The 26,684-nt window shown below is 33.4% G+C and overlaps 1 protein-coding gene across 1 annotated transcript in view; it reads left to right on the forward strand.

Moving 5' to 3' along the window:
* LOC145261201 (neprilysin-1-like) overlaps positions 1–26,684 on the forward strand; it is a 268,434-nt gene that overhangs the window by 131,702 nt on the left and 110,048 nt on the right. Inside the window, exons 3-5 of the mRNA XM_080119541.1 lie at positions 1,788–1,829; positions 3,793–3,954; positions 20,658–20,741. Of these exons, the coding sequence (XP_079975667.1) occupies positions 1,788–1,829; positions 3,793–3,954; positions 20,658–20,741 (288 nt within the window). The remainder of the gene's footprint in view (positions 1–1,787; positions 1,830–3,792; positions 3,955–20,657; positions 20,742–26,684) is intronic.

A 26,684-nucleotide genomic window follows, 5' to 3' on the forward strand; every position in this document is an offset into this window, starting at 1 on the left:
TTCGTATCTCTTTCTATCCTTATAACTATTGTTAGCTCCAATAGAGGGGATGATTGACAGATGAAAGTATAAACGTTAACCTCAGCAAATAACGGAAGTTGGTGAAAACACATTACTTCTAGAAGAAAGAACATACACTGTATTTTACCTCGTGGAAATTTTAAATTAAATGATGAGAATATGACTCGGGATGGCTACAGGGCTTTTTTTATCGTCTTATCAATAGGAGGTGTAATCAGGGATGGGTTTTACATTTACCGGACCTTAATCTTCCTGCCCGAGTTTTATATGTTAGGTTATATCAAAGAAATGCCTATCAAAACAACTGTTCTTGAACTGAACAACGCAACCACAGCCAAAATGAGTACAGTATCAAAGGAGAGATACGTGAGAAGTATTTACAATTTTTCGTATTCAAGTGTGCTTATCATAGAACGTTGGATATTCATGATTGAAAATTGGTAGGCAATTCAGGCATAGACTGAAATTCATTTCTACTAAGTATAGTTGGAATGTAGAAAGAATTGTTGATTTTATTAACGATTAGCAGAGGAGCCTGACATTGCCCGGGAATGTTTCACAATTCCAATACTTTGGTTGAAGTCGAAATCGGTGAAATCGCCCATTCGTCAATCAAATCGATTGTCTGCTCTTGTCAACAATACATTGTAGTTTACATTGCACTGTAGAGAACCTACTATTGATTTTATAAAATTATTTTTATATGACTCGAATGAAAGTTTTAAATGCAAAAGTCAAGTATCATGGTTCAATTGTGCTCTAAACAGAAACGTTCATTTCGAACGCGCCCCTGTCTTATCAAAGAACGTATTGTTGGTTGATTTTATACGCTGGGCCCATTTTGCTTGTATGGTGATAAAACGTCTCAAATGTTCTTGAGATGTGAGGCTGTATAAAAGTGTTAACTTTCGTCAAAATCGAACTGCTCGTTCTTTAATCAGATTTTTTTCGATTATCGATTTTCAATACTGATAGGAGGCATTTCTCTACACAACCAATCTAAGAACACTCCCAGATACATGAAATGCATTTGTGTGAAATTTAAAAAGAATTGGCCCAGACGTTTAGGAATCCATAGGGATCTCTCTCTCTCTCTCTCTCTCTCTCTCTATCTATCTCTCTCTCTTTCTCTCTATCTCTCTCTCACACACACACATGCACACACACACACACACACACACACACACACACACACACACACACACACACACACACACACACACACACCAAGGGCTTTTTATATATTAGTAGAGATTCTATAGGTGCCATTTGTAAAAGTCACTTTCTGCTATGAATATCCTCTGATACGTTAATTCCAACCTAAGAATATAATATTACGTTTCTGAATTTTTTAGATAAGGATCGGACCCGTGGCACAGTGGTTAGAGTACTGGGAAAAATCAGTTATAAAAGTGATATTCTCCTGAAGGTTGAAGGTTCAATCCTCAGCGTGGGCGACCGAAATATACATTTGCGAATTACTTAGGACCTCTATCTAGTCATGGCTGACAGAACAAAGGCACGCTACCCCCGTGAAGTAAATAAAGGGTTCCGCTCGAAATTTCGTCCGAATTCCCGAGTTCGACAGAGACACTCCCAAGTTCAACAAGATACACCTGAAGAAGGTCAGAGGTTATATCGACCGAAACGTTGTGGAAATCACACTCAAGATGAGAACAGTAGTCCGATGAATAATAATACATAAGAATATAATACCATGTAAAAATAATGTGCTATTTCATATGAAATTCCTTTTATTTTTTCAGATCAAGAAATGGTTTGCCTTTCTGATGATTGTATAAAAACAGGTAGGTTGCTTAACATTACAAACAAAACGTCCACTTCAAATGATCTTTATATCCTTTGATGTACTACCATGTTGTTCCACTTTATGAACTGCAGTCTTATTCGCGAATAGAAAACACGTGGCCCTATTGATTTCCCATTCCATCATGATGATAAAGTCGGCATTTTACGCGGGAAAAATCCCTCAAAATAGGAAACTTTGGGAAAAAAGTAAAATAATTTCAAATTTCCAATATACGAGGTGCCTTCAACAAGTTTCAAGACTTCTTTGTACAGGCATTTAAAATTGTCATAGACACTTGAAAATTCAATATGTTATTACTATACATCTTATGAGATGACTGACTAATTATTAAGATTTCAGGTTTAAATGAACAGCTACAGCAGGAATTGGAATACACCCTATTAAAGCCTGATTATCACAACTGGTGAATTTCGAAAATGCAATTTGGACGTGAAGTCACTTCAAAATAACGATATGCAATAAAATTCTGTTTTAAACTTAGAAAAAATGCCACAGAAATGTATGGAATGCTTCAGATTGCTTTTGGACCATCTTGCATGAATCGAGCATCAGTTTTTGAGTGGTATAAGAGATTCAAGAAAGGTGGGGAGTTTGATGGATAATGAGAGGTGTGGAAGGAGTAAGGAAGTCAGAACACCAGAGTTAATTAACCAAATTAAGAATTTCATGGATAATGACCGTCGTATGTCTATAGAGAAAATAAATGTACAATTTGATGCCAGTGTGGGAACGGTACGCAGAATTATTTGCGAGGAACTGAAAATGCGGAAGATTTGCATGCAGTTTGTTTCAAAGGTGCTCCATCTTTGTCACAGACTATTTGACTGAGATGGACATCAAGACCTCAGCCTCCTAATAGTCCAGATCCTGCTTTCTATGACTTTTGATTATTTCCTAAGCTCAAGGAAAACCTTAGATGCTGTCGTTATGAGACAACTAAGGAAATAAAGAGAGTCATTGACACTTTTACACAAGAAGACTTCCGTGGGGTCTTCCAGAAGTTGTTGGAACGGTACAAGTGCATTGCAGCCGAAGGAGATAACTTCGAAAGGGACTAGAGTCTTATATGTGTACTATCAATAAAAATCTCTATACAAAAAAAGTCTGGAAACTTATTGAAAGCACCTTGTGTAATATCATTTTCCAGTGAGAATTGGTCTTAATTTTCTTTTTTTCATTTACGCCTTCCGGAAGTTATCTTTTTTGTAAAGGTAGTCACTAAGTTTCAACTATGGGTACAATAAGACGTATTTCGTCCTTGAAATCAAATGACCTAAAAGAAATCTATGCATCTTGGGGCATTTTACTACAGACAAGAAACCGAAAACATGGTAAAAACAAACAAATATATAAAAATAAATATTATCAAAGGCCAGATAAGTTACTCTTTTACCGACCTGGGTAATGTTTTGGTGTTTTAACTTATTTTAAAACGTTTATTAGGTTTGAAATGCAAGTCGTGCAGAGCGTTTAAGTTAAAACGACAAAATGGTCGACATGAGGCTGTTAGCTTTGGAGTCTGTAAAATCGCCCAAAACTCGAAAATAAAAACAAGTACTGGAGGAAATCTACTTAATAAATGTGAGAGTGATACTTATTTGCATAATTGTATTCTTCTTGTATCGAGAGGGTTCCACGTTCGCATACTACTGCCTCTCTACAGCTGCCACATGTCAACTGTGGGCGGTTATTGCTTTGCCTGTCCACACCATTGCTACATATAGACTTAATTCTTATTTCATTTGTTCATTCAGCAATGAAGATGCTATTTGAAATCGAAACGTGACAGACTGACAAATTGACTGATTAAGTGACAGACGGACGAACAGGACATCTTCTAGGAAGGCATTGATGCATGAAATAATCAGAAAAAAATTTTTTTTTTCACAACTTGTTTCCAAAGCAATTATTCCTGATCGTCATTTCTGATTGCTTTCCAGCGGCCGAGCTCTTGAACGATATTGATTTCTCTGTTAATCCCTGCGAAGACTTTTACACTTACGCTTGCGGCAACTGGAATAAAAGAAATCTAATTCCTGAAGATGCGCCGGCGTTTGGCAACATCATAAAACAGCGGAACCAATTACAGAAAACGCTTAAACGTAAGTATTACATTTTCATCTTTATCTTCATTGGCATTTGCGTCATCGTCGTTGCCATTCTTTTGTTTGGCATCTTTTTTTTTTTTTTTTTTTTTTACTTCTTACAAGAATTGTAGGTTTCAGAAATATATAAAAAAAGACAATGTTATGGTTTACTGGATATGCAGTGTCAAAATCTCAGATTAGGAAATTTGACAAAGTCAAATGTCTTAATGATGCATCTTGTAAAAGTAATACATCCTTGTTTTTTAACTATGAAAAATTCAAGAACTACGAAGACGAGAGTGGCACCTGTAAAACTAGCGACCTTTTGTGCTCCAGAATTTATTTTTCTACTATTCCCCACACATTCTCAGTGCATTTTCATCAGCGATAGAGCGGTGACTGTGCATGGGCGTCCAGAGCACACTTTGTCATTCACATTTCTGTCGCCACCCTGAAATCAACGAGCCTATCTCCTACCTGTGCTGACATAAACTGCTTCGTAAACGCTCAACAAGTGCTGGTGAATGTTGATCGGTTCAATTGTTTCTGTATAGAGGAATTCAATGATGAATCTCTGCGTCCTATGCACATTCATGACAGGGATTGCTATGGATAGGCGACAGATTCGTTCGGTTTCTGATTCATCCTCTCGTTTTAAAGCTTCTCTCAACTCACCTTGTTTGTCTTCTTTTTTTCCTCATCTGTTTCAATTGAGTCTCTCAATTAGTCTCGTGTACGTCTTCTTGTTTCCTCGTTTGTTTCATTTGCTCATCGTATCGCTTCCCTTTTCTGACCATTTCTTTGCCTTTCTTAAATTCCTTCTTGTGATGAATTTAATCACCTTGCAGCATGTCTAGTTCTGTCAGCTTCATGTTGGGTTTCTCTTTCCAAATTTGTTAATCTTGCTCTCCTTTCTCTTTGAGGTATTCTGTTGAGCTCCAGACGTCTTCCTCTATGTGAAGCGTTTTCATTGGAACGAATTGCAGCAACTCTTAGTCTATTAGCTTCTAATCTTGCCAATCTTTCTCCCTCAGTTGCGTTTGTATTTTGTTTGGGTGGCACCTCCAGTGCGTATCTAAAAGGGGAAAGTATTATCTTAAATTTACCAAAAGAATTATATGCATCTCAAAGAAAAAGGATCTTTAATGGTCTGTTATATTGGTTTTGGCAGCGTTATTTTGAAAGGTCAAAGTTAAGTGCAATAAATTTGGGCCCATGTTAGGAGCCATTATCATACTGAATTTCATCAACATTGGCTGAAGGAGTGGGGATGGAGGAGGGCGAGCCGGTCCCATGGTGGTGCACCCCAACTTGTGAGGAACATACGAACATTTACATTTATATAAGTTGGCCAGGACGGTGGCGAACCTAAACTGGGTGTGAACCATCACTAGGTGGGGGAACTTATGAAGAACCACACAAAATATGACCTTAACCTTTGACCTTGACATTGAAAAATTATGTGCATCATCTCTGTAATGGAGACCATCATTATGCCAGGTTTGGTCATGATCGGGCCAGTGATGTGGGCTGTAGGAAAGTTGTACACACACACACACACACACACACACACACACACACACACGAACGCTACTACTTTATATATATATATATATATATATATATATATATATATATATATATATATATATATATATATGAAATAAATTCTGAAATGCTGTCGGATTACAGATTGGATAATGCTGTAAACCTAAAGTCCATATAAATATTAGCAACAATATTTATAAGACTATCCTAACCAGGAAAAGCCTTTAAATTTTTGTATTCCTTGTCAAACAATAAATTTTGTTGGGAATTTACATGATTTAATTGAAAATTTACACACACACACACACACACACACACACACACACACACACACACACACACACACACACACACACACACACACATAATTTGAGGTTGCTATTTTCCAAAGGTAGGGTAACCAGTGAAATATAACGAGTTTCATACAAGAGTGCTCAATACAGAAGTAGAGCAGGTTATATTTGTCTTTACATAAGCAGTAGTTTGTTGTTACACAGTCATGAGCATGTTTCGGTTTACTAGTATTTACTAACTAGAGACCTCATCAGGCAACAGCCCTTTATTTTCGAAAACGGAATTCAAATTGAAGAGCGAAAATCTATCCTTAGCAAAACAAGGCTTTTTTAATCATGAGTGTGAAGAACATGGTTGAATTTGGTGCGAATTTATTAGTTTATTTATTATCGTATCTGTTTATTTACTTATTTATCGGTGACTTTATTCATTTTCGTGTTGGTGTTAGGCGTTAGAGTTTGTGGGTTGAGGGGATTAGGTTCTAAATCTAAGGCTATACAGATGTTATCTTTAACAAGCGAAGGGCTCGTTCGTCCATGTCTGAGACCTTCAAGAGTCAATGTATCATAAAATTCTCTCTTTTTAAAAAGTTTATTTCAATTTAATATGCTTATATCTGAGAAGAGGTTAGGAATTTACCTGGGTCTGTTGAATGTTGTCTGGGCTTCCAGTGAACGGTTGAAGGGAGGCAAGGGGGGGTAGGGGTGTAAAAAAGAGAACGGAAGGAAGGTAGTAGAGGGAGATGGAATGGGGAAGAAGGAAGAGGGACTAAGAAAAGTAGAAGAGAAGGTGGCATCATTTAATAGCTCTGTTTTATTTTACTTAAACAAAATCAGTTATTTTTGGATCTCCCCAATATTAATTTCTCTTTCGTTTGTTCATCAATGTTGATTCATTAATTTGTGCATTAGTAAATTTATTAAAGACTTTTTAATGATGATAATTGCAAAATTCAGGATATATGTCATTTTAAAACTTATGATGGTTAAATTTAGCCTCTCTCTTTTTTATGCATGGTTTTACTCAGGAAAAATGTAGTTTTGGATTTCATGAACGTTCGACGGCCAAAATGTAAACTGCATTTAAATAATAATTTAAAAAAAATGAACAATGCAATGCAAATTGTTGACGAATTGTAATTTTTATTAAACAAAACACTTGAGGAATTGTAAGAGAAGACGCGACTACTCCTTCCTTCACACAAAATGCCTTTTCAACTATTTTTTATGCAACAATGTAGGCTTTAACATTCCAAAACAAGCAGTACAGAAGCGTAGGCGAATCGGTTTCACCTACGACCGATATCAGGTGAAAACCTAGAATTGATATAAAAGAATGTTCCGCTTAGGAAAGGGGATTCCTGTTTTAGTTTTGAATAAACTTGCCTACATTTAATACGTCACAGAAATATCTACATTTAATACGTCACAGAATTATCTACATTTAATACGTCACAGAAATATCTACATTTAATACGTCACAGAAATATCTACATTTAATACGTCACAGAAATATCTACATTTAATACGTCACAGAAATATCTACATTTAATACGTCACAGAAATATGTAATACTTAATTATATTTTGCATAGATGTTTTTCACAATTGTTTCTGTCTGTTTTTTTTTTTTATTATAAAAATACTAGCAGTCCAACCCGGCTTTGCTTGGGCCCTATGTACTGTTTATAACTTTATGTGCATATATATATATATATATATATATATATATATATATATATATATATATATATATTAAAAGTTTGACTCATGTCTAGGAAACCTAAATCTAAAATTTGAAGGGTTTAGACCAAAAATTGGCGGGGGAGTTTGGTAGAATCTGCAAAGGTCAATTCTTTCAACGTCTTGGCAGCCAATTCATCGCACAAAACCTGATTAAAAAGCTTGCTGCACATCTGAATACACTTTTTGTATCATTTCAAATGTTTAGACCCAAAATTGGCTGAATAGTTTGCTAGAGACCGCAAAGGTCAAAGCTTTGGAACTTTGACTCCAATTGTTACCCATAACATTTATTGTTTTGGGCTAAAATCAAATTAAGAAGTTTGATCCATGTCCAAATAACGTACATCTAAAATTTCAAGTGTTTAGATCCAAAATTAGCGGAGGAGTTTGGTAGAGTTTTCAAAGGTCAAATCGTTTAACTTTGACCACTTGACAGCCAAATCTCTGGCCGAAACCCAAGTAAGAAGAGTTTTTTCCAAATCTCAATACCTCTTATGTAAAATTTCGAGTCTGAAGACTGAAAATTGACAGAGTAATTTGGTAGAGAAATGTAAACACACACACACAATTTCACTTTTATAGAAATATAGAAGAAAATTTTATCAAATATTCATTGATTTCTTTATATTCTTTAGAAACGTAGAATAAAATGTTTTTGGCGTTGCAGAGTTAAAACATATTACTTCGACATTACTTTACAAAGCTAAGTGACAATCTTTATAACAGTGTGGTTCACATAAGCACAATAATTGCTTCTCACATGGACAATTATATGTTGCGTCTTCTAGAGTGGGCAAAACAGGCAACCTTTATTACTACACAGAAAATAGAACAACCAAAAGTATTGTGTATTCAAAACCATTGTGGAATTATGCATTTAAGAAATGTGCACTTTCTCTTTTTATTTTCTTTCGTTTAACCACAATGAGCCACAGCAACACATGGCTGGATACAGCTAGCATATATATATATATATATATATATATATATATATATATATATATATATATATATATATATATATATATATATATAGTGAAATTGTCTGTCTGTGTGTGCATTTCCCTACCAACTATTCTGTCAAATTTCAGTCTACGGACTCGAGCTTTGACGTAAGGGGTGTTGAGATTCTGGAAAATCTTTTATATCGGTTTTCGGGCAGAAGTTTGGCTGTCAAGAGGTCAAAGTTCTGCTATTCAAAGTATCTGGTTAGTAAATAAAAAAAAGTAGAAACGTAGTTCTTTTTATTTATAAAAATAAAATATTAAATCGCTATCTTGAGGGGGGGTTATATTAAGTGACATTTTAGACTTAAAAATAGAAGGCGATGTAAGGAAAGGAGATGTCAAAGCTTAATAAGATAAAAGAAAAGGATAGAAAGAGATAAAAAGGAAAAGGAAATAACACCTAAAAGAAGAAGAAAAAGGAGAAAGAATATATATATACATACATACATACATATATATATATATATATATATATATATATATATATATATATATATTTAAAAAAAATCAACAAAGAAAATACGTAAATAGATAAACGATAAAAAACTAAGCAGTAAATTGTATATAGCATCATAGCGTGATGGATTAAGACGCTGGACTGAAGTAACTAAGGTCCGGGGTTCGAGTCCTAACAACAGGCAAGCTACGCTGAAGAGGAGTAGGACCCCGAAACACGCGTGTACGTAGATTATATATATATATATATATATATATATATATATATATATATATATATATATATATATATATATATGGTGAGAGTTGCCGACTGGCAATGAGACGGTTGTAGGTTCGATCTACAGCTGGGGAAAGGTATATGTCTAGCCGCACTGATGAGTTGTGATACAACGAAATAGTACTGCATGTGGATGACAATTAAAGCCCTCCTCTTTGGGTTGAGCTCTTTGTAAATATAATTTTACCCGACGCGTATTTAAGCTATTAAGCGAATCCCACTATTAATTTGTTTGTAAACAAACTGATATTTAGAGCACTGTTGCGACGGGTGGGTGTGGATTTAATACACACCCAAGGAGAAATATTTACAGCACTGATTCGTGGCCTGTTGGTGAGAGCTGCCGGCTGTTAATGCGACGGTTGTAGGTTCGATCCACGGCTGGGGAAAGGTTATGTCTAGCCGCACTGATGAGTTGATAAATTCCACAGGCAAACAATGTCGCAACCCTCAAGAGCCATGACAGTTATGTCATATATATATATATATATATATATATATATATATGGTGAGAGCTGCCGACTAGCAATGCGACGGTTGTAGGTCAGATCCACGACTGGGGAAAGGTGTACGCCTAGCCTCACTGATGAGTTGTGATACAACGAAACAGTACTGTATGTGGATGACATATATATTTCTTCTTTCTCATATATATATATATATATATATATATATATATATATATATATATATATATATATATAGAGAGAGAGAGAGAGAGAGAGAGAGAGAGAGAGTGCAAAATTTTGTTGAAAATTCAAAGACTCTAGTTTTCTTTTTTTATAACCTTCGTTTGTTTCCTGGATTTTTTTCCATTACAGCTGTTTCATTAGTGGGAAGGCAATTTTACGATTTATGTTTCCATTTCTGTGCAAACATCTGTGTATTACGTCTAGTCGTTTGTTTAATAATATTTCTTTTTATATTAGTATATGGTATGCTTCTAATATACATAGCTTGCATCTTTTCGATTTGCTCGGTTTATATTTTCCCCTTTATCAATTATTAATTTAGATTCAGTTTTATGTTTCTTTAATTCCTTAATGTATACTGCGAAAGTGGTTGACTTTTTCTTGTTTTTTTTTCGGTTGTTTTCGTTATTACTATTGGTTCTGTTTCTGTTTTCGTTATAATAATTGTAATTGTCACTATTGTTATATCCCTTCTACAGTTGTTTTAATTTTTATTCACATTCTTGTTGTTTTCGTTATTTGTGGTGTTATTTTCTTTCTCAGTTTCATTTTTAAACAATGCTAGGTGATTACGATATCTGTCCTTAAAGCAAGTTCCGGTGCTCTCTTTATATTTCTTTAGTTTCATTATTTTTTATAACTTCACATTTGTATACTGCGTTTGAAGTTAAACACCCCCCCCGTTTGACATTCTGTACGGTCCCGGCAGTTACAATCTTTTACGTTGTCAGATTCATTTTCTATCCTATCTCTATTTTTCAAAAATGTGTTTAATTATGTGTTATTTGAGCCAATTATGGTATTTGTTAAGTTAGCAGACGTTAAGAAGGATGGCTTAACAGTGTTTTTGTTAATTATCTTACTTAGTTTACTACCTTGCGGGAAATTTTTTCTATAATTTGGTAAAATTCCCTCGGGATGTTATTTTTTTATGTGGTGCCTGAACGGTGGATTAAACCACGTCTGGCTCTTCCTTCTATTTTTCTTTTTAACTTATCTTTCGGTTTTATTATGGTCTAGCTTTTCATTTTTCTTTTTTTGTGTGTGTTCTTTGTATGTTTTATTTTTTACCCTTTTCTTTTTCGTGTTTATTGTATGTTTTATTTTTTCATTTGTTTTTGCTCTTTTTCCCCCTCTTTTATATTTCCTCATCGACATGTTGTAAGATATTACATTTGCATTGTTTATTGTTCTTTCTGTACTTATGTTATTGTTTTGAGTTTCCTTAACAAATTTAATTTGTTCTTTATATCCTTATCTAGCTAAGGCTTTGTTATAATATTCCTTGTTTCTATTGAATAATTTTTCATTTAGTGATATTTTGGGTATATATATATATATATATATATATATATATATATATATATATATATATACACGCACACACACACACACACACACACACACACATATATATATATATATATATATATATATATATATATGAATACTTGGAAGCATTAGTCCATGCTTTTCTCATAAGGAATGAGAGCAAGTGAATCCTCATATATATCATAACCTATTGATCGCTCCCTCCTCTCTCAAGTGCCGTAACACTGATAACAGCTGTCAGCTTCCAAATGCTCTTATAAAGCTGCTTTGAAAGTATCATAAGCGGCAAGTACTCACTGGACTCCGTTCCTCTTCTTCAAGTGACAGCGCATTATATGAAGACAATGAAACGTCATAGGCAGGACACATGCACTAACATGACCCCCATTATTGACACGGACGTAACTAAACAAGGATGAATATTCGCAAGATGCATCAATTGAATGCATGTACTTCCGGTTCTTACAATTTTTAGATCTCGTTTCCTTCGGTGATGTCCGTCGAGCCTTCTTCCTATTGTTATTATGGCGACCGCGGTTCAAGTTCAAGTATTTCTAATTATATTTTCTTCTCCACGAAGTTAGACACAGGGTCAGGTTGTGAAGTTAAAAAAAACCCATTACACTAGCTTACAAAAATTGCCTGAGCAACACCTTCGGCATTTCTTAGTAAAGGTGCCTTAAGTGATTAAAAATAAACTACCCCCTTCTACAAGAAAAGTTAATGCCCAGGTGGATGCACCGCTTGACATTGAAAGCCTCTGTTACAGTAGAGCCAGAAGAAAACAAAATCTCCCCTCTGTCGTACTGATTGTCGAAGACGTAACCTCAACTTGGCATAAACTTATGCAACACGCATTTGACTATTTCATCGACTCCCTTTACCTACTCGACGTGTTTGAGGAATTTTTTACTTTCATTTTTTTTCGGGTTTCACTTTTTAAAGTAAACCTTTTTATCAAATTATTTTTTTTAAACTAGATTTTTGGAAATTGTAATTAATCATTACGGTATTGGTCATAAAATCAATAATTAAACCAACATTTTTATAAAACGATCAGTAGATGGTCACTAATTATTGTTACGGTAATGTTTTTTTTTACATAGGCATCACCACATTATCAAGGCCAAGAGGCCACTCAAGGATAAGGGTTAAAGAGTGTACAGTAGAAATTGGGCAATATAGTAATCATTAGTAATGAAAATTTTGTAAATTTGATAACTTATATGGAACGGCTCATCAAGAATTTATTTACGTTAGACTTGAAGACAACCATATTGTAGTCAGCCGGAAAGCAGGAAAACGGAAGACAATTCCACAGGCGTGCAGTTGTAAGAAAGAAGCTTAGTTCATGGAATCTACGTTTAGGTTTAGGCACAGATAAAGAGTGGGGGGGAATTATTGATAGTGTTTACAGCTAGACGAGTGTTTCTTGTGAAAGTTTGGCGAGGGGGGACCATAGATTGAAGCTCAGTCGAACACTTTCCATAAAAATAACGATACATCAGAGACAAACTCGCAACATCTCTTCTGTGAGATAGAGGTTGCAGCGAAGAGAAAAGGACATCTCCTACGAGGCTACGTTGCTTTCATCTTTGTTTTATAAAATGTGAAAAGCCTCTAAAATGAAAATTTGCAAAGAATTTAAACAAAAAAAAAAAGTTTAAAAGCTAAGCTTAAAAGCCAGCACAATGGCTTACCAAAAATGCCTGAGCAGCACCTTCGAGAAGGTAAAGCATGGGAGGATGGACGGCCTGGGACTGAACATACTCGATAGGGCAGTTCTAAAAGAAACCACAACGGCTCACCTTCTATCGTACTGATTGTCGGGGACGTATCATCAACTTGGTAGGAACATTCTGATATTTGCTGAATTAATTTGGAATTATTTGGAGACGAGTAATTTGTATAATTTATTTTATTTAATTATTTGGGCTATTACCCTCATCTTCATAGTTGTTTTTCACGACGTTTTGGCCACAATTATTCCTCTGCCCTTCGTCAGGTTAACCGCGACAGGATAGGAATGTCGAATCCTCCAACTACATCTACAGCAATTACTGCCTTCAATAGTTGTTTTCATCTCACCACCTAATTCTCTGGCCAACTAATCCTCTGGCCGGCTTTGGGTGGGATTGAAACCGCTAACTCTAGACAATGCTCACCCGGGATCGTAGATATTCAGCATCTCTATCCACTGTGCCACGGGCCCCGAAAACAACAACTAGAAGATAAGGATAATGGTCCAAATAATTAAATAAAAAGAAATTATTCTGGTATTTGTTTTCTAATCGTCACGGTTATAGAACGTATGTGCGTAAACACAGTTTTCTGAATCCAACGGGAATTTTCTGTCACAATCTCCACTGAGCTGGATGTCTACAACTATGCCCGCTCGTCACTTTTAAATAGTTGAGTGAAGACTTAAGACAGTCGCGTTCAGTATCGCTCACGAGAGGTCGTCAAGAGAGAAATCACCTCGTGTCGACCCAACTCCATTATATTGCTACATTTCACGCTGATGATGGACGAATCGTCAATTGTTGTCTATTATATTTCAAAAATAACAATTTTTGTCACTTCTTTGACTTGGACACTCCTTGGTGAAAATAGAAGAAAAAAACACACACACACACACACACACACACACACACACACACACACACACACACACACACACACACGCGCGCAGCTGGTTATAAAAATATGTCGTTTATTTTTGTAAATATAAGCTTTTAGTTTTCAATGACAGATTGACAAATTTAATGGCGGTGTGACGGGGTTGGTAATAGTGGTGTGCAGAAGACTGTGTTGCAAGCACCCTACTCGTGTCGTTATGTCGATTCTCTCTCTCTCTCTCTCTCTCTCTCTCCCTCTTTCCTCCTTTGTATCTTTTTGTTATTTAGCCCAGATGACGACGACATTCTGATCTGCATTGTTTCGCAAAAATGTGGTCACTCGCTAACCAGAGATTTTGCGTCCTAAAATTTGACCTCGCTTTGACGTCATCTCCTGAGCCTTGCATAGACTTGTGACCGACTTTTTTGTTTGCCGTCACTTCACCACATGAAGATCCCGCACGTGACCTTTGGTCACGTTTTCTGGCCAAATTTATTGTTTAATTCCCTCCCGGGATCTAGCTTATGCAACAATATTAAGACAACCTATCTTTGTTACCCTGACAAGCAATATTTTCAACAACAACGAGGTACTTTCAAATATCACCGTAAATTGCGTTTAACTCATGCTATCCTAGCCATATGTGACACCAGACGGACGAACAGTCCAGGACCAACAACGCCATCACACTGAGAGACCATCTATCCTGATAAACTTACATCACAGATCAAGACCTATACGTCCTTATGTCTTTTATACGTTCATAATTAATATATATATATTCTTTAAATCTAAATTCCTTGATAAATGGTGACGTCGGGATCGATTTTAACTGATTGTTAAAATTGGCCCTCATATCTGAATAGGATTCTGCGTAAGAGAGGGTTCATTTTTATGATATGAGATACGAAAATACTACAGAAAACGTAAAATAAAGATAAAAATGTTATTTCAAACCGAAGTGTGATGACCTCATTGGCTGACCTATTTTTAAGCCGAGTTGACCGATTTAAACAAATTGTGCTCTGCACCCGGAGGGCAGATGTGACGGTGACTAAGTTGTTAATCACACGGACTGGCAAGTTTGGTGTGCCAAGTTCGAACCCAGTGCGTTCCACGGAAACACTTTTACTTAGAAATGTTAGCAACCTTAATGTAATCTCTCCTGTAAGTACCCGATGTCTTTCTAGAAAGAATTCTAACATAATTCTAAGATATCGGTGAAACAAATGCCAATAATAATCATCTGATTCCTACGAAATGAATGAATGATGCTCAACGACAACAACAACAACGACAACAACAGCAACGACAACAGCAACAAAAACAACAACAACAACAACGACAACAAGAAAAACAACGACAATGACAACAACAACAACAACAACAACGACAACAACAAATTAATATACGAAAGTATAAATTTATGCGTAAATTCTTAAAGTTTCGCATATTAATTTTATGTGAGTAAATGAAGTATATATATATATGTGTGTGTGTGTGTGTGTGTGTGTGTGTGTGTTAGGGACACAACCCCTATTACTAGGAATAATGAACTGTTCCATGACGTCACTTCCGCCAATGACGTCATTTCCGGGAACGAGAAGCAGTTTACGAGAGGGTCAGTGACAGACGCGACGCGTTTGGTCGTTCACAACAAGTCCTGCCATGAGCAAATATATTGTTCAATTCCCACTTTGTTTTATGCATTTGGTTAATTTATTTAATTGTTGTTTTAATTGTTGCTGTGTCTTTCTCCAACCACTAACACCACAACAATCTATATAACTAAAATTATTTAAATATTCGTCAACGTTTCGTCTTAATTTCAAGTCTTTATCAGGATAATTGGTTTTCCTATATATATATATATATATATATATATATATATATATATATATATATATATATATATATATATATGGTGGAATGATAAAATTGTCGCCTAAAAGAAAACCATACTACAGCTTTATTTTAACATTTTTATTGAAAAAAAAACAAATTCACATATATACCCTCTCTCTTCATCTCTTTCTCTCTCTATTCCTATACCTCATAGATCATCCTTACTCTCTCCTCTCTGTGTGAACTTTTCTTTCTTATATCTCGTCAATATCTCTTTCTTTCTAGCCACTAATTTAAGTTTAATTTAAATTTTCGCCCTTGAAAATTAATAAGAGAATATTTTTAAAAACGTTTGTAGTAACTTATCCATTTTTATTAAATTACTTTAATAAATAAAGAATACTGCATAATCTCGTTGGCATACCGGTTTCCTTAAGATTACACTGAGCCGGGTCAGTACTAAAATAAGTGACCATTTGGGAATTCCAGGTGGTGTATGTATTCTCCACTTATCTCGGCATTGTTTCCAGTCGTCCAGCACTTCTCCTTGCCACTGGACACAAGCAGTGCCAATTCAGAAGTGTGGTTAGGGACTGTGCAAACTTTGCCTTACATTTACTCGTTACCCTTACGAGAGTATCCATTAGTTCTGGAGACTGAACAGAAGCATTAGTTCTGGAGACTGAACAGAAGCATTGCTCGGCATATCCATAGTAAAAATAGGATTGTAAAATTACAAATGAATGGCACCAAACATTGATTTATTATGAACTGTTTAAGAATAGTAATGCAAATAATGCCAACAAATAGATATTTTTGTGCATTTCGTTTTAATACTATATATACAGGGTGGAACGATAAAAATGTCGCCATAGAAAAGACGACGATTCTATTTCCGTCTTCTTTTTTTTTTTTTTTTTGTTGCAGGCCATCTACTAGTTGGCTAATTGTGTACAAATCCCAAGAGTAATAGGAGCCTTCTACCATGCCTGAAATTGACACAATGTTCAGCAAGCGAGATTGGAGATGCGCTGCTATACAACTCATGCTTTCTACCGATACAAGTTATGACAACAGGGCCGTTGTTAGCACCCTCAAAATGCATCGCTAGATTGCAGCAAAAAATAACAGGGATGTGCCCAGGGTGATGAAAACAAAGTTTCCAGCTAGTTATGGTCTTTGATGTGGTTTCAAGTGAGGGCCAGATTACATCACCTCGTATCTTCAAAGTCGGCTTGAAAGTCAACACCAAAGTGTACCTGGTGTGTGGCAGCAAAACTCGGTGCCAACCCAAAAGTCCAAAGAGACCCAGGCTTGGCTTCAGAAGGAGTACTACGACTTCGTATCCTTCTTTCACTGCCACAAACCGCTCCCCCAATCTGAACCCACTGGACTATTTTGTTTGGTCTGACGCCAAGAACATCACCAACATGACCTTACACAACCTGATCGCCACCATCGTTAAACATTAAAAAAAAAACATTATTAATGACCATTTCGGTAGGAAAAAAAGTCGGCCTTCTGCTACATATTCGGAATAGAGGTATGTGAGCGAATAAAAGCGAAAGTAGAATAAGGGAGGCATCAGCTACAGGAGAACCGATTGATTTCAATTACACAAACTGTTTCGATGGTGATAAATGAAAAATATTTTTGCATTTATTTATTTATTTATTTAGATTTATTTTTCAAAAGCTGTCCCTATTCACTTGTCTCCCCACGAGGACAGAATTAGACACAAGGTTTGTTTTTACTGTGTGGAAAATCCAGCTCCTGAAAAGGAGCACTCTGGATTTAGACAAAACTAAAAATTGCTTCAGTCTATAAAGATCTTTATCCCATTATCTGAGCACAGTAAAGATGAAATGGGGTTTAAAAACAGATACTACACTTTAATACACTAGCTCTCTTCTTATCTTCCTTTCTGGATCATGAGTACATATTTATTATTCTCACTTTGTCGCCACTGTCACATCTGGTTCTCTATTTCTGTAGCATTTATTAACCTTAAAGATCAACCAACACCTGCGAACCTGGAGTCACGTGCCTTGACCTTTTCTGATTTTTGACCTTTTCTAATTCTTCACTTATTCGGTTCTTAACCTTTTTCTACCGTGAATCTAATGTGACCCATGGACTGCCTTTTTAAGTTATGCAAACCACACCATTTTTAATAATTTATGTAAAATAATAATAATAATAATAATAATAATAATAATAATAATAATAATAATAACAATAATAATAATACGAATAATATGAATAATAATAATCTATCTATCAATCTTTCTATCTATCTACTATTATATAAAAGGAGCTTCGACTGTGTGTGTGTGAGTTCGTTCTCTATGGACTCGAAAACGAATGTACTTTATGTGCTTGGCAGTGTTCTCAGATAGGTTTGGTACGGAAATGTCTTTGATAAGTATCAATAATGAATAATCGAAATAATCCAATGAAAGAAGAAATATGCGATTTTGAGCAAGGGTAACACCTTACACAGCCTAACATCACAAGTGCATTTGAAAAGTTTTATTACCACACAAGCCGAAAAATCAACAGTAAGTCTTTGATATGACAGGGGCATATTCGAAATGAATGTTTCTGCTTAAAGCACATAGCGCCATGATACTTGACTTCCGGAATATAGCAAATCATATGGCCGATAGTTTACTTAACTTCCGATTATATGTAAAGGGAGGTAATCAGTTGTGATTAAGTTGCCATTTAGTACTCTGTTTTATCGAATTAATATGATCACTAATTCGCTATGCGAAGTTCTTTTCTTTTTGTTGTTTTGTTAAATTTAATTTTCAGATGTCGTAACTTATTTTCATATGATGTCCAGTTATGAGAAATCTCTCTCTCTCTCTCTCTCTTTCTCTCTCTCTCTATCTCTCTCTCTCTCTCTCTCTCTCTCTCTCTCTATATATATATATATATATATATATATATATATATATATATATATATATATATATATATATATATATATATTCAGGCAAACATTGTTAAAAACTAAGAAACTTTCTGTTGTTTTCACCAATGTCTGCCTGAATGAAAAAATGCTGCCTAAATACATAAATAAATATAAGGCAGAAAAGCTTGAAGGGGAAATTTACTAATCAAGGAATAAGCAAATTATAAAATCAAATAAAAATATAGTTGTTTATATATATATATATATATATATATATATATATATATATATATATATATATATATATATATATATATATATATATATATATATATATAAAATCATAAAACTTTCAGTTTCATCCTATACAGCAACCAGCAAATACATAGGAATATTGAAAAGATTTTTTAGTGTGACTTTTGGTTTATTTTGCTAACATTTTTTCCTCTGATGAGAAGAATTTACATTCTTTGAAACTCTGCGGATCAAGTAGCACCAAGCTACCAGCTTTGGAGTATTCTGCCGAATAATAAAAACTTTTTGTAAATTTCTACTTTACATTTCTCTTCTTCTTCTTCTTCTTCTTCTTCTTCTTCTTCTTCTTCTTCTTCTTCTTCTTCTCTCTCTCTCTCTCTCTCTCTCTCTCTCTCTATATATATATATATATATATATATATATATATATATATATATATATATATAATAGCATTTTTATGCAAATAGGATTAATTTCATATTTGTAGTTTCTTTTAATGGAGTAATCTGCAAAATTTATTGTATATTTTGCAAACCGCTTCCTCTGGTGAGAAGAACTGCATTTTTCAAAACTCCGCAGAAAAGGGTCTTTCTAGTTCAATTGTAATCTTTGTCAGGTAATTAAAATTGTGCATATCTTCCTTGCCAATTTATAATGTTTTTTTTTGAAAATTGGATAAATTCTTAATAGTAAGATTTTTCTGTCATATATATATATATATATATATATATATATATATATATATATATATAAGATAAAAACAATATAAAAATGTATACTAAGGCAAATAGATTAAATCATTTATTCAATATGGATGTTACATCAATTAGGGGTGTAGGATAAGTAAACTCTTTATACCTAGTTATTTCGAAGACTAATGCTTCTCATCAAAGGATGAGAGAAGATACTTCTACATAAGCTTCAAATCTATTTGTTGAGCTTTGTATTATTCCAATATGACTCCTTTTTAAGAATCTCTCTAATTCTTTTATCTCTCCCCCCCCACACATATATATATATATATATATATATATATATATATATATATATATATATATATATATATATATATATATATATATATATATATATATATTGTTATTGTCAGCTAACGTACTTCCTAATTTTCTGTGAGGCGCTACCGGAAGTGGTGACAAGGCAAATGTATCTCATATTGGATACGGTTTTTTTTGTTGTTTTTTTTTTTGCTGTTTGAATTTTGTTATTTTACTTTTAATAATTTCATTTGTAATTTTGATTTCAAAAATTTTATTTTTGTACTTTCATAAACATATTTATTATATAGATTCAAATAAAAACATTTACTTTTAAATTAAAGTGAAAAACACTTTTATTTGATGATTTCATAAACATATATTTCTTATAAAATTTCAAATACAATAAAAACGTTTATTATTTTTTAAATTTTGTTAATAAAAGTTCAAATAAAGACTAATTTTGTTATTTTATTGTATACTTATCAATAATGTTTTTTTTTTTATATTTTATTTCAATAAATCGCTTCACACATGAAATACTGAAGAACAATAAAAGTGAAGAAACTCATTTACATTGACACCACTTCCGGTAGTGCTCCGCAGAAAATAAGAATGTGAGCGAACATAATCGTATATATATATATATATATATATATATATATATATATATATATATATGCTGAAAAAAATTGCCAATATTTTTCACTTTATTTTCTTTTATTTTAAGGATTATTGGAAATTCCTATTGATCCGAATGAACCAAATGCCACATCGAAGGCAAAGCTTATTTACAAGTCTTGCATGAACCAAAGTAAGTCACATCAAATACATATTTTTATTATTTAATGGAGGACCGTAAAATACGCTTAAATATATTTTAGTTCATGTAGATTTCGTATTTATTATTACAGAGCCAATTTCCTAGTGAATATTATATTGTACCTAATATATAGTACTGATTTCAAAATTAAAAAAGAATGACTTAGGTTCTATCAGCTAGAATCGAAACTTAAACATTTAGCGATCCAGCCGCGTTCCCTACCATTTAAGCTATCGACTGATAGTTAAGAAAGATTTAAAATTAAACCACTTCAAACTATGAATGAATTTGTGCAGGCGCAAAAGTAATAAAAATATGTCGGCAAGTTGAATTGAACATTTTGCATTTCAACTTGCCGCCATATTTCTGTACGCGTTATTCATTCATCCAAACAAAGATTTTACTCGTTATAAACCGTCCTTGGTGTATGATTATTATTTCCTGGTAATTTAAGTGTTATGTGACTAGTAGTTAAAGAGTTTATCATTTAAATATTTACACACAGACACACACATACATACATCTACTGATGCTAACTTTTATTACTTATTTTATTATTCAGTTTTGACAGAACACCAGGTGACGGTTATCCAATAGTGATAACTCATAAATTTAATGAATGTCCAAAAACAATAATTGCGCCTGGAATCTACAGCTTGTTATTTATCAGAATTTTTGATTGGCAACTTTGCGTTCGTTTCATGTAAGTGCGCAGCGGGTTGGTTCTATGTATGAAAATCGAATAGACCACACTTGCGTAAATGCACGTATTATCGCTCACGGATGCCGAGAAACAATTTATAATATGTCTTACAAAAAAAAAACAAAAACATCAGAAAGGAAATTATGTGTGCAAGAAAGAGCCATGAGACGTGTCATTTCACTTGTTTGGCATCTACAGTCGACCTATACATAGGTAATACTTAAAATGACACAATTTTTGGCCTTAAAGTGCACATCGACTTATAAGATCGACTTGCACACAAATATATATGGTAAGATAATTTCATTACGAAATTGTTATAGCTCGCAAATAGCCACAAAGAAGAACAGAACAGATAATTGTTTAAAACATGTATTACATGGAAACAACGGAAAGATTAGATACGAAACGTGTAGGTAATTTACCAAGTATGCGAGAGTCGCTTTGGAATTAAATCCCCCTCCTCTGGGATCGCCATGAGTTATAGTTTATATAGACGATGGATTAGTCCATTTTGAGGGTGGTCTCCCCACAATACCCCCTTCCCAAGCTGATTTCTCCAGGTGTAAAATCAGTATCTTTTCTTTTGGGGGCAGACCAGTGTGCTTTCTTTTTCTGCCAGAGCGTCTTGGTTCTGACATGCCTTTTGGAAGTTCCACGTCAAAACTGTATACTTTGCATCTCTGCTTTCATGCGGTGGTTTTTCTTGATTCTCGGAGATGCGTTTCCTTATTTGGTTCAGGTGTCTCTTATGTTCGAATTTTGGACCCTGAATGATGTATGAAACATGGCCGACTCTTTGTAAGATTCGTGCCCTGTTCCCACAATGAAACGTTTTTCTTACAATGTTTAAAATATACTTTATCCCCGCGGTTAAATCATTTTGTTGGCATTGTAGAGGTTCTATATTGTATTATATGTTTGGGCAGCAGTTTATCAAATACTGATTTAATTCTCCGCCCTAACATGATTTCAGCTGGGGATCCGGCATCTGGTTTGTTCGAATTTTTCGTTATTCTACAGACCTGCAGAAATTGCTGGAGAGCCTTTTCTGTCGGAGTGCCGCACGCTTTTTTTACGCTCTTTTTAGCATGTCAACGAAGCGTTCGGCCTCATGGGGTGGTACTGAGGGATCGTAATGTGCTTAACTTGGTACGTCTTGCAGAATTCCCTGAACTCTGCCGGGGTGAACTGGGTAGCGTTGTCGTTCACCAGACAATCCAACCCGAAAACGAGCAAACAACTCTATTAAAAAATTCGTCGTCGTTGCCGTGGTCGGTTTTTTGCATCTCAAGATCTCTGGCCATTTCGAGTAGCTGTCTACTACTATCAGGTAGTAAAAATCCTCTACTGGTCCTGTGTAGTCGGTTGTTCAGCTGTAGGCCAAGGTTTATGAGTTGTAGGTGGTGCCTTGGCAGCCAAAACACATGTATTCACTTATCGTTTATTGATAATAGCTGATGGAGTTCCTTGGAGTTTGAGAGATAACAAGTTTGACAGTGATATGGAAGAAGGAAAAAATAGCAACCCTAGTAAAAGTCAGCGTCCCTAATGATGCTGGCTTAAAAAGAGTTAAGAGTGAGAAGAAAACAAAATACCAAGGTCTTATGTATGACATGAAAAGAAACTGGCATCTTAGGAAGATTTTCATCATTCCAGTAATTACAGGATCAACCGGACCCATGAAAAAGAATTTCGAAAACTTACCTGGTAGTTAATATATCCAGTGAACATATGCAAGAGAGATACAAACAATTGCACTTAAAGGGACGGGTAAAATCTTAAGAAAATTTCTCAGTTGGATTATCTGAGATAGCAGGTGGATGTCTGGCATCCAGTAGGATGCTGCACCTTGAAAAAAGAATAACATCCGAGATAAGAACAGTAGTTCAAATAATCCATGTTATTTAGTCTCACCTGAAAATTCCGAAATAGAATAATTTCCTTACGAAATAAAATTCCACCAGAATGCTTTTCAATTCATACTATATATATATATATATATATATATATATATATATATATATATATATATATATATATATATATACTAGCAGAAGTACCGGTCGTTGACTGGGTTAAAAAACAGCCTACAGAAAATGGACTGTGATTGATGAAAGTATGATAGGTTATGAAAAAGAGGAGGTTGTACAGAGATAGGTTTTGATACTCAATGATTTTACCCTAAGCAAACTATGATGAAAGTACAGATAATTTTCGCAAAAATATATCTTTTTATATAAACTTTCTTTCCATTCGTAGCCAAGAGTGACCAACAAAATGATGTTTCCTTGCAAAGAGAAAATGTTATATATATAATAATATAAATATACAAGAAATAAATGTTACCACAGTCAATAAAAGTTACTTTTTGATAGAAAAGTTAATTGGTTTGTATTTTTAAGTAGTTTGTAAAAAAAAAATTTTTATTAATTGACGAACCAGTTTTTAAAAAAATCAAAATGGCAGCGAATTTGAAATGGAGAGCCCCGTTTTCAATCCGAAGGAGGGGCACCTGAGCATTCTGCGTTAACAATTTAAGAGAGTTCTGTCAGCGTAAGGAATATTTATAAACATATTTTAATGTTTTCCGTTATTTTGTGCTTGAGGAATATTCGATTATGGCATGTGTAGTTTATATAAAAATTTGTTTAAGTAGTTATCGCCTCAAATTTCGTTTTAATTTCGGTTCGCTGAAATTATTTCAAGTAAAGAGCATTAGAAACTACTACAAAACAAAAAAAACATGGACTTAACTTTTATTGGCTATAGTAACAGTTATTTCTTGTATATTTATTTTTTCGGGTAGTCGTTTGTTGGCTTTTTCTGCTAAACACTCTTACTAAATATCGGAAAACAAAGAAACAAAAACAGTTTTGAAAAATAATGAAGCTTTACTTACTTTAGTAAAATAATCCGAAAAAGCAAAATGGGATATTAAAAAAGTAAACACGTAATTACTTTAGTTTTTTTAAGCAAAGAATCGATATAAATATGAATAAGAAGAAACTGGAGCCCTTTTCAAGCAGAACAGCTTCATTTCAGTTTGACAGTATTGAACGGTGTGGTATTGCACCGTCGGATTCAGGGTTGTACTATTATAATGTAAAGAACACGCAGAAAGCGTTGTAATCAACTGAATTCCTTCTAGTACACTGACAAAAAAAGCTTAAACAGATATATAAATAAAAATAAAAAGGGTATGCAAATGTTTTTAAAGACACGTAATCACGTGAGCAGGATTTTTTCCTTCTTTGGACACGATAACAAGTAACGTTCTCATTTTTTTTATTATTTATCTATTTATTTATTTTTGAAAGAGTGCCACGTGCAAGTGGAGAAGGAAAAAAACAGAGTTATGCAAAATTTGTGTCGAGAATTGTCTAAAGTTCCGACTTTTTTTCTTTCACTTTAATAAGAACGTGAATTTATGAAGTGAATTTATTCGACACAATATGATTCAACTCAAAAAAATAAATAAAAGCTAACGTGAATTAAGATTAAAGGTTAGGTGTTATTGTGGACCCTCACCCCTTTTAAAAAACCTTGTTAAACCTTGTGACATATTTACATTTTATGGAGGTCAGGCGCGAACGAACACCCAATAATTTTATTATACCACATTTATTCAAAATGAAACATTTGCTATGGTACGGTTATTAAAAAATTAGTCTTAAACCTAAAAATATATAAAGAATGAAACTTCTTAATAAAAGAAAGATGAAACTTACAACTGCGTTTATAATTCTTCTACAATTATCGTCGTGTTCTCATTTATTTTTAACGTTAAAAACTGTTGGTGTTATTACTATTAATATAAGCTTTATTACAATAAAAAATAATTACAATAATAAAAAAATTACAATAATAAAAAAAAAATAAAAAAAATAATTACAATAATAAAAGATTACAATAATAAAAATAAAAAATAAATAAAAAAATACAATAATAAAAAAATTACAATAAAAAAATTAAAAATTTAAAAAAATTAAAAATAAAAAAAATAAAAAAATAAAAAAGATTACAATAATAAAAAAATTACAATAAAAAATTAAAAATTAAAAAAATTACAATAATAAAAAAACTTACAATAATAAAAAATTGCAATAATAAAAAAATTACAATAAAACAAATACAATAAAACAATTAAAAATTAAAAAAAAATTACAATAATAAAAAATTACAATAATAAAAAATTACAATAATAAAAAAAATTACAATAAAAAAATTACAATAAAAAAATTAAAAATTAAAAAAAATTACAATAATAAAAAAATTACAATAATAAAAAAATTACAATAATAAAAAAATTACAATAAAAAAATTAAAGATTAAAAAAAAATGCAATAATAAAAAAATACAATAATAAAAAAATTACAATAATAATAAAAAAAAATTTAAACGCCACAGTTTTAAATGTTTCATCGTTGTTTTTATTAAAGAGTTTCATTCTTTGTATTTTTTAAGGTTAAAGGCTACGTTTTTACAAAAAAAAATTTACTATAACATTTGATCGAGCCTTTCTTGTGGCGAGCTAGGGTATTATATCCTGGTCCGCAACACATATACTTTTTAATTTTAAAAAAAAGTTGCCACAGCTTCTTATTTTTTTAAATGTTTTCATCTAATGAAAATATCGTTAGTTTTTTCTTAATAGTTGCGTACAGACTACATTTTATCAGCTTTGTTACATTAAACAAAATTCACTGCTTTTTTTTAATGTTTTGATTTCATTAAAAAATATCGTTGAATCGAGATGAAAAAATCTATGAATCTCTTAGTAAAAGACAATTGTCTGTCTCTGCACAGTAACGTATTGTAAACCAGCGCCAAAATTAATGTTGTGGTTTACTTTTATAGTAGATATTATTATCGAAAAGAAATAATGCAGCCATGAAGTTTTCCAGTGGTTACATATGTTTGGTTATATAATATAATTATAAAAAAACATTGAACAATAAAAAGTAAGTGTTGGTCTAATTTTTACAGTAGATATATTTTTGTTTACATTAAGCGATTTATTGGTGTCGACCGAACGAGTCCCTTTTATTGATTACAGCGTCCGAGGACATTTGTACTACTATACGGAAGATGTATAATGTGTTATTTCAAGGGGGAGGGCACGTTGCACATTCGTCATAGCCCAACGGCTAAAGCGTTTCTTGTTTTTTAAACATCCTTTCACTACACGCGTTATAGGTTCGAACCTGCGAAATGCGGCTAATTAATTT

Source organism: Euprymna scolopes, chromosome 37 (genome assembly GCF_053919585.1).
Source record: "Euprymna scolopes isolate OS-2025 chromosome 37, ASM5391958v1, whole genome shotgun sequence".
NCBI lineage: Eukaryota > Metazoa > Mollusca > Cephalopoda > Sepiida > Sepiolidae > Euprymna > Euprymna scolopes.